The 10,491-nt window shown below is 40.9% G+C and overlaps 1 protein-coding gene across 1 annotated transcript in view; it reads left to right on the plus strand.

Annotated features, from left to right (window-relative positions):
* Positions 1–10,389, plus strand: part of LOC141804200 (uncharacterized) — a 51,386-nt gene extending 40,997 nt beyond the window's left edge. The window contains 5 exon segments of the mRNA XM_074688526.1: positions 1,354–1,527; positions 6,832–7,005; positions 7,408–7,581; positions 7,988–8,161; positions 10,365–10,389. Coding sequence (XP_074544627.1) covers positions 1,354–1,527; positions 6,832–7,005; positions 7,408–7,581; positions 7,988–8,161; positions 10,365–10,389 — 721 coding nt within the window.
* The last annotated feature ends 102 nt before the right edge of the window (positions 10,390–10,491 follow it).

The raw sequence follows: 10,491 nt of genomic DNA on the forward strand, positions 1-10,491 counted from the left end.
GGCTTACTTTAAAGAAAAAAATAGAGATGCTGTTAACAGCTTTTAATACGCTCCCATGTTCATGATAAAGTCTCCACAGACAACATTCAGACTACGCTGGATCAAACTTTTAGCCTGGATTTTTGGAAGGAAGCCGTATCAATGACAGGATTTATAGTGGAGAAGAGTATTTCACTCCTCACAATATTATCATAGAAACTTCACCTGTGTGCAGAACAAAGTGACTCTGTCATAACAAAACGCTGTTCATTTTGAAGGGATCACAAACAACCTGCTCGTCTCCTGATACAAATAATCATAAAACTCGGGTCTTCCCGTGCGTAATTGCTCAAGATGGACACACTTCAGCTCCACTCCCTCCTCAGTCTGTGACAGGTTCAGGAGTCTGCAGCTTCTTTCAGAGCTCAAACACATTTTTAAAGCCAACTTTCCATGTTTCTGGACCTGAACAGAAACAATTAAAAATACTTTGGGGTCTAATAGTCAAATATTGCGGATAAGTAAATCAAGGTATAAACAAATGATGTGTAAATCAAATGTTTAAAACTTTGCTGCATTTTAGCTTGTCACATCCACGCTGCTGACGGCTGCAGTGATTTACTTGCAGACAAGTTTTTCTAACTCGCTCTGATGCCACTTTTCCGGCTACCAAACAACACGGCGACATTTCTCTATACCACTGTCTCTATGGCGCTGCACGGGGAAGTTTCCTATTTTTCCGTGAAGCGTCTCTCCATGTCATAAATTCCGTGGGTTCGGCCAGCTGGACCTTGAATATTTAGAGCGTGTTATGTAGATCACAATTGTTTTCAGCCGCCACATTTATCAACAGCTGATCAGGCATAAACCGTGATTGACCCTTGTACGCACGTTTCATGAATCACACGCGAACGTTGCCATGAGCTTATTTTTACACCTAGATCTGCACCAGTTGCCATGCAAGATTGATAAATGAGGGCCCATGAGTTTCCTCTGTGCTGAGATGAAAGTGATGAAACAAACAAACGTGTTTTCTGAGCTTCTGGCTGTGATCCTCACACAGAGCATGAAGCTCTTTACTTTAAGCTCAAACACAGCTTCATGTTGACTCTTCAACACTTTCAGAGATGAAGAGTTGCTGTCAGTCAGTCTGTATTGAAGTATCAGCATATTGTCTTTAGGGTTAATCAAAGCTCTCTGTCACTGTTTGGAGGCCAGAGATTTGAACCTGCATCCTGCTGTGTTCAAGTGTTTGGAGTTTACATTTTATAAACTTCAAGATTCTTTACTTTCTTCAGCTCTCAGCTCATTTTGAAACATGAAATCAAACAGCTTCACTGTTTTCTCAACATTCATCATCTGTTCTTTGTTCAGGTTGATACGCTGCAGTTTGTCAAAGATCAGCTGTGCTTCTCTGGCCTCTGCTCTGAAGTCCAACCCCTCCCATCTCAAAGATCTGGACCTGAGCTACAACGATCTGAAGGATTCAGGAGTGACTGATCTGTGTGGTTTCCTGCAGCATCCTCTCTGCAGTCTGCAGACTCTGAGGTCAGTCTCCATGAGTTTCCTCTGTGCTGAGATGAAAGTGATGAAACAAACAAACGTGTTTTCTGAGCTTCTGGCTGTGATCCTCACACAGAGCATGGGTTCTCTATATCGATCAATCAGTTGCTTTTCATTTCAAGTCAGACAAAGAATTGTTTCACAACTGCTTCTTCCCATACTCGATTATGGAGATGTTGTTTATCAAAACACCACTGACTCTATCCTCAAACCTCTCAGTATCTTATATAACTCCTTACGTAGATTTGTCTTAAGATGTCCTTTCAGAACTCATCACTGCCTCATGTACGAGGGCTTAAACTAGCTCCTAGGGCTGCAGCTATTGAATATTTTAGTAATCGAGTAATCTATCGATTAATTAGTTCGATTAATCGAGTAATCGGATAAATATACTTAAGGGTTATTGGATGATTTAAAGAGGTATAAAACAAATAAACAAAACTTTCTGCCTGAAATAGCATATTTTATTTTAAATTGCACATCCATCAACATCAAACTTGCACTGCAGTTCACATTAGAGCTTTAATAATAAATTAAAATACCTGAAATGCTCAGTGTAGCTTAAAACTGGAAGATAAATAAAAAGATAAGGATCAATAAAAAATCGCCGTAAAGTACGGCAATGCACTGTGCCAAAACAAACAAAACAGGACATTAACTTCTTTTCTTGTTCAAACATACAAGGCTGTTACCAAAAGCTGCCATAAAAGTTTATAGTGCTCTTTGTGGAGTGCAATTTAACATAAGATGATTAGATTAAGAGAACAATTCACTGTTGCTGTGCAAAAATGTTAACATACCCACGTGCTCTGAACTCAGGCTTGCCCTGCGCTTTGACACTATGGTTCCAGCAGCAGAAAACAAACGCTCCGATGGTGTGGATGTGGCTGGAATGCTTAAAAAGCATTTTGCAACTTTTGCCAGAGATGGATAACGTGCCTCATTTGTTTTCCACCATGCGAGAGGATTTTCCTTTTTAGGAAGAGGAGTGTCTCCAAAGTACATTAGCACCTCTTTCTGAATCATCTGGTTTATTTGCTCTTCAGGGTTGTCTTCTTCATCACTTGTACTAGACTCTGATCCAAGCACGTTCTCAATGAAAGAAGATTCCTTCTTTGAATGGGCTGATGGAGTGTCTTGACTTGGTCTTGGCTTCAGGAATGACTTTTTTTTACCTCCAAGGCCATGGTCTGCACGGTGGTTCGAACTTTAAAAGTGTCCTGGAGAGATAAAAACTTGAGTGTCCCAAATCGCGGATCCAGAGCAGCTGCAATAAGGGTGGTGTTGGGGCTGTCTGGATCAAAAACACACAGGTCTTTCTACCTTGCCTGAGCCATCACAGTTTGACAGGCCTTGACTGAAGGAGTTTCAACACCAGAATCTTGTGTTGTTTTCTTGTTGAGGTTGTGAATGAGTTGTGGTAGGGCAGACAGGGTGACATACTGTTGTCCACTCAGAAAAACAGTAGCACTTTCAAATGGGGAAAGGACCTAGATCAGCTCTTCCATCAAAGCCCATTGATCAGGCTTGAGGTCCAAGCGGAGCTTCACCCTGGATGTCACTGTTGGGTCAGAAAGTGCGGCTGTCACTGGCCGTCTTTGTTCTATCAGCCTGGACAGCATGTAGAAGGTGCTCTTCCACCGAGTGCTGACATCCTCTATGAGCTTGTGTTGTGCTGTACCCATCTGCACCTGTTTATCTTTTAGCTTGGTACAGGCTAGTTCACTTTTCTTAAAGTGTTCAACAAGAGCTCTAACAGCAGACACACACTTTGATACAGTAGTATTGTTTTTGAGGGAGGTTTGGACTACCAAGTTTAAGGTGTGGGCAGCACATCTTATAGATGCCCACCCATGTTTTTCTTTCAAAAGCTTGGCAGCAGCAACCACATTGGCTCCATTATCATGAACAATAGCTTTTACCTTCTCAGGTGGGATGCCAACCTTCAGACAACATCTTGAAGCCAATCTGCAATATTGGTTGCTGTGTGTCTTTCATCAAGGGGAAGTGTGGTTAAGATAAAGGACTGCATTTCCCAATTGTTGGACACACAGTGACAGGTCACACCCATAAATGCTTCAACAGCCACACTCGTCCAAATGTCAGTAGTCAGAGCTACAGAGTCACATTCTTCAAGAGTCTTTGTCGGCTTGTCCTTGATTTCAGAGTACCTCTCCTCCATCTTTTTAGTAAAATAGGTCCCAGATGGCAGTTCATATCGAGGGCTGAAGTTGGAAATCATTTGTTTGAAGCCCTTGCCTTCTACCATGGAGAGAGGACGCATGTCAGTCACTAACATGTTCAGGATGCTCTCTGTATGTCCTGCTGCTTGCTGCGGTGAACATGTTGGGGGCTTTCTCAGGAAGGTGTCAGTGTGGGGCTGAGATTCGCTGAATGAAAGAGAAAAAGTATAGAAAGTATTTTATATTTATGTATTATACACATAGATAGTACACATATTACAGTTATACTACTCACAACAGTTTGCAGATTTTTTGTAATTTAGTATAAAAATAAAGTCAGACATGCTAAAACTATAATGCATTACACATTTTCATACAGTAAATTAAAAATGGTCACTTTGTGTCTACATCTAAATAACATACATTGACGTTAATGAGAAATGCGATGCATTAAATATGGACCCAGCTTTCAAACTTGTTAGAGTCGGCATGCAAAGTGATAACTCTGCTGCTATCCCACTCCAACTCCTACATGTTTGAAAACTGGGGCTTTAATTTTATGAAGGAAGTTCATAAAATGATGTTAGGGATAGTTCAGTTTTTTTGAAGTGGGGTTGTATGAGCTCTATGTGACCACTAAGGACATTAGATACAGTAGAAAGTTGTCTCCTCTCCCTCAGTAAGACACAAACTTTAATCGATGGTGACGAGGAAATAGACGCTAACAGGGTGTGATGATTTGTGCAGCAGGACCCAAAGTGCAGACCGGAAGACAAAGGAAGTTTTAAACAGGTTTATTAGGATGGATAGGTGCTGGGGGGAAAAGGGGATATCCAAAGTCCAGGGTGAGGGAGAGAATGCTGGGTGGTGGGCTGGTGTGAGGCAAGGAGGGAGGCACTGATAAAAAGTGAGAAGACAAAGGTCAGTCTCCAAAAATCCACACACATAAAAAAGTTCAGCTACTTGCTAAATTGTTCCTGATAGTAGGCCATACTACCGCTCGTGAAGGAGACAATACTCTGGCGCTGAGGCTGGAGTCTGCAGCAGTCTTGTAGCTCCCTTGATTGCAGAGTGGAAGCAGGTGAGAACAATCAGCCTCAGCGCTCTGGAGGGAAGGGAGTTTCCTCTGGGGAAAGGTGAAGTGCAAAACAAAACACAGCCCACACAGGAAACCCAAAATAAAAGCGTGTAGGGTGCAGCTCACCACACAGGGACAGACGGTACCAAATTCAAAGGCTATTTTCTCTGCCTACAAGAACTAAAATCAAAAACTAATAGCACAGTTTAAGAGGACGCTACATCAATGGATTTTTAAGTGCAGTGAGTCTTCGGAAATATAAAAATTTATCTGAACCTAACCAACCCTGGTCATGTATCCTTTCGCGCAGCGCTGCTACGGTTTGTGTCTTACTGAGGGAGAGGAGACACTTTTCTACTGTATCTAATGTTCTCAGTGGTCACATAGAGCTCATACAACCCCACTTCAAAAAAACTGAACTGTCCCCTTAAACTGGAAATATTGACTTTTACCTTCGTCCTGGTTGTTCTGTCGATAAATATGTAGGATGCTTTCTGTTTAGATGGTGTAGCATTGACGACGTACTCTGGTGATACGCAAGCTCCGTTTTACAACGTAAACATTCTTTTGTCGTTTTCTTTGGGAGTCTTCCTCTTGTTCTCCATCGTTACCCTTGTCTTTATCTTTCTCCATCACTACACACAGAACTCCGCTTCAACTTGTCGGCTGACATGCCCTGACCCGGTGCAACAGCCGTGCGGAAACGAGTGCATTAAGGTTGCCGGTGCAGCACGCCTCCAGGTTTTACTTAGTTTTGATACGACACGCTAGTTAAACGAATCATCAAGGCAACAAAATATGAATCGAAGCATTTTACTACCCGAATTACCCCAATTAATCGATGAATGGTTGCAGCCCTACTAGCTTCATCCTCAATCCAGGCGTCAGTTTCACTGGGTTTGTTTTCTTTTTAAATGTATTCATTTACATGTTCCACCATACCTAAAACAGCTTCTAGTCCCATATTCATCTCAGTATCCCCTTAGACATTTGACCAATCCATTTTTCATGGTCCCAAAAATCCGTAAAGAAGTAGGTCATAGGTCCTTCAAGTTCAAAGCGCCATCTGATTGGAATAATCTTCCTTCCTTGTTAAAGTCAAACACCTCTATTTTCATCTTTAGATCAAATTTAATTTCACACTTACAAGCAGGGTGTACATGTTTTTGATTTTGATGATTTATTGTATTTACTAATTAATTAATTTATTTATGTATTTATTTTATTTATTGATCAATTAATTAATTACTTAGTTACTTAATTAATTAATAAATTATTATTATTATTATTATTTTAATTCTCTCTTTAAGTTTCCATGACATTCTGCTAATTCTGTTGATTGTATTATATTGTATTGCATTGGGACTGTGCATAAGCGCGGGCACAACTTTTCTATTTATTCATTTATTCATTTTTTGTAAAGTGGTGATGGGGTGGGAGGAGTGAGGGGCGTAGGTGTGGGAGCTGTGGAACTTGTAGAGCAGTGTGTTTTGTGTATTATTGTTATGTACATTTTGTGTTTGTGTATTATTGTTATGTATGTTTATGTGTTATTTTTGTATTTGTGTGTATTTTTGTTGGGACCCCCTCGAAAACGAGACGCTGCATCTGAAGGGGCAATCCTAAATAAATTCAATTCCAGACCTGAGGCTGAAATCTCCTGATGGTCTCTGAGGATCTTTCTGCTGAAGTTGATTTCTTCCTCCTGCTTTAGTCCAGGGACTGTGACAGAGAAATGATCAGTTCATCGTTTCAAACTTGAAGATCAAAGTTAAACTCCTGCTGTGTTTCATTTCCTCTGAGCCTCTAAAACAGCTGATTTCCTGTTTGATCCCCATCTCCAACACTCTGATCAAACTGTTTGGAGGCCAGAGATTTGAACCTGCTTCCTGCTGTGTTCAGGTGTTTGGAGTTTACATTTTATAAACTTCAAGATTCTTTACTTTCTTCAGCTCTCAGCTCATTTAGAAACATGAAATCAAACAGCTTCACTGTTTTCTCAACATTCATCATCTGTTCTTTGTTCAGGTTGAGGCGCTGCAGTTTGTCAGAGATCAGCTGTGCTTCTCTGGCCTCCGCTCTGAAGTCCAACCCCTCCCATCTCAGAGACCTGGACCTGAGCTACACTGAGCTACATGATTCAGATGTGACTGAGCTGTGTGGTTTCCTGCAGCATCCTCTCTGCAGTCTGCAGACTCTGTGGTCAGTCTCCATGAGTTTCCTCTGTGCTGAGATGAAAGTGATGAAACAAACAAACGTGTTTTCTGAGCTTCTGGCTGTGATCCTCACACAGAGCATGAAGCTCTTTACTTTAAGCTCAAACACAGCTTCATGTTGACTCTTCAACACTTGCAGAGATGAAGAGCTGCTGTCAGTCAGTCTGTATTGAAGTATCAGCATATTGTCTTCAGGGTTAATCAAAGCTCTCTGTCACTGTTTGGAGGCCAGAGATTTGAACCTGCATCCTGCTGTGTTCAGGTGTTTGGAGTTTACATTTTATAAACTTCAAGATTCTTTACTTTCTTCAGCTCTCAGCTCATTTAGAAACATGAAATCAAACAGCTTCACTGTTTTCTCAACATTCATCATCTGTTCTTTGTTCAGGTTGAGTCACTGCAGTATGTCAGGGATCGGCTGTGCTTCTCTGGCCTCTGCTCTGAAGTCCAACCCCTCCCATCTCAGAGAGCTGGACCTGAGCTCCAACAGGCTGCAGGATTCAGGAGTGACTGATCTGTGTGGTTTCCTGCAGCATCCTCTCTGCAGTCTGCAGACTCTGAGGTCAGTCTCCATGAGTTTCCTCTGTGCTGAGATGAAAGTGATGTAACAAACAAAACAAAGTGTTTTCTGAGCTTCTGGCTGTGATCCTCACACAGAGCATGAAGCTCTTTACTTTAAGCTCAAACACAGCTTCATGTTGACTCTTCAACACTTGCAGAGATGAAGAGCTGCTGTCAGTCAGTCTGTACTGAAGTATCAGCATATTGTCTTCAGGGTTAATCAAAGCTGTCTGTCACTGTTTGGAGGCCAGAGATTTGAACCTGCATCCTGCTGTGTTCAGGTGTTTGGAGTTTACATTTTATAAACTTCAAGAGTCTTTACTTTCTTCAGCTCTCAGCTCATTTAGAAACATGAAATCAAACAGCTTCACTGTTTTCTCAACATTCATCATCTGTTCTTTGTTCAGGTTGAGGCGCTGCTGTTTGTCAAAGCTCAGCTGTGCTTCTCTGGCCTCTGCTCTGAAGTCCAACCCCTCCCATCTCAGAGATCTGGACCTGAGTGACAACAATCTGCAGGATTCAGATGTGAAGTTACTCCGTAATCTTGTGGATAGTCCTCCCTACAGTCTGCAGACTCTGAGGTCAGTGTTTTCTTTCAGTCAGTTCTGAATCATTTCCTCCTGAAGTAGAGGATAGACAAGACAGAGAGAACAGAGGATCAATACCCAGTTTATAACTGTTTAGCTCAGATTCATCATCCAATGAAAAGAACTGGTATGAAATAGATGGAATAGAAATATTCATCATTGGTTCTTTTTCTCATTTATTTTCTCCTGATTCTCTTTTTCTTTATGGAGATTTTTTATGTCAGAGGAAACAGTCTGTCAGAATAAAACACCTGTTTCATTTCCTTTAGAGGTCATAAAGTTTGATTCATCATCATGAGGTCAGTAATCTGTCGTCATGTTTCGAGCAGTGATCAGCTGATTGCCGTGACCTTAGGCACTCAGAGAGGGGGGGCAGAGTGCGCAGAAAAGTGAAAGCAAAAGTTAAAAACATGTCGTGTTTGTTTCTCGTTGTGGAGAGTTGGGAGAGAATCAGGGATCATACAGGCAGCAAAGCAAACACAAATAAGTAACTACACTCTAGAAAACAAGCCCCAGGAACCCACAACCCACGACTGACACAACGTGTAAGCGACTTTCTTCTCTCCTCTCCTAACATCATAACACGCATGTGCAGGAGGATTTCTCTGGGTGGGCGGGGGAGCGTGGTGCTCGCTGTGAGAGGAGCACCTGCTGAGCAGCAGAGAGTGAAACCAGCGAATCACCAAAGAGATTTACGATCTGACGTCTGAAAACATTAACGTGACTTTTTATACTCGATGATTGTGATATAGTCATTTTATTTATCTCATGAGCAAAAACCTGCGACACATCGAGTATATTGGATATATCCCCCAGCTCTACTACACACTAACCCAACGTTTGCACGTTCTCGTGGAGGCTCCGCCACATTGAGGGCCGTCCCAAATCACGTAGTGCAGAGGGGGAGTGGAGCGTTCAGCCCTTTAACAGCCAGCCTGCATCGATGCTCACTTTGACCACTTTGACAGGAAGTGAAGGAGAAATGGAGGAGGAAACAAAATAAAAATATAAGTGCCGCATGTGTCGAATATGTTCCCCACACCTTTCTCACTCTGACAGAAAATCACAGGAAGCGTGGTTTAAAAAGATTACAGGAAACAAGCAAATCTCACTCTGTGCTAACCAAGGTTATAATAGTTAACTAAAACCAAACTAAAAACCAAACTAAAATTTAAAACACATTGCAGTTAACTCCAACTAATAAAAACTAGAAGAGAAAACAAAAACTATAAGTAAACTAAAACTGTATCTTGTGTTCACTAAACTAACTGAAACTAACCAAAATTAAAGACTAAATGTCCTTCGTTATCGTTTCTGACAATATTAACAGCCTTTAGGATTTAAATTAATCCAACACATTTTCCCAACCAGTTTTACCACAGTTTTCAGCAGTTTTCAGCAGTTTTCAGCAGTTTTCAGCAGTTGTCAGCGCCGTACGGCACCATCATAGTGACGTACTGGGACGTGCTTGTTTCCTGCACTGACTGGCTGTGCGCTGTGCTGAGACCAAACGTAGAGGAGCAACGAATCAGAGCATCTGTGACAGTTTAATTTCATCTGAGTCTGACTTTATTGTTACAGAGTTTCTAATTATTTAAGCTCATGTTATATTGTTTTAAATAATTCATGTTTCTATTATTTTCATATAATTTATATAATTTATTTTTATGTAATTTACGTTAACATTATTTTTTTATGAATTAGTTTCTATTATTTTTATGTAAATTATGTCTCTATAATTTTTATAAAATTTATGTTAACAGTATTCTAATATAATTTATGTTTATATTATTTTATAATAAGTTTATATTATTTCCTTGTGTTTAAGGCAGCAGCCAACAGTTCAGTATCAGCATTGACTGAGCAGTGAGCTCTATGTTGGACTGGAAATAAACAGAATTACAAAATATTTACTCTGAGCTTTTTCAATCCTGGTTAATAAGGGATGAAAAACTAAAACTAAACTAAAACTAAATTAAAACTAAACTCAAACTAAGCCTTGTTGCAAAAATCAAAACTAAACAAAAACTAGAATGCCTGCTCTAAAACTAATTCAAACTAAACTGTAATGACAAATCAAAACTATTATAACCTTGATGCCTGTAACCTGGTTTTCAGACTGGGTGTGCTGCTGATGAAGGGACTCTCTGTAGACCAGGATTCATGACTTCTGTTCTCTGTCCTCTTCTCTCCTCAGGTGGGAACAACCGACGTGGGAGTGATCTGGATTTGTCATGGCTGTCCAAAGGACAAACAGCTGAATGAGGGATGAACTCTGCTCCTGACTCTCCAGACCCTTCCTCTTTCTGCCCAAGAAGCTTTCT

The sequence above is a fragment of the Halichoeres trimaculatus genome, unplaced genomic scaffold, assembly GCF_033239565.1.
Source record: "Halichoeres trimaculatus isolate MK-OKI-2021-1 unplaced genomic scaffold, fHalTri1.1 fHalTri1_scaffold_15, whole genome shotgun sequence".
Lineage (NCBI taxonomy): Eukaryota > Metazoa > Chordata > Actinopteri > Labriformes > Labridae > Halichoeres > Halichoeres trimaculatus.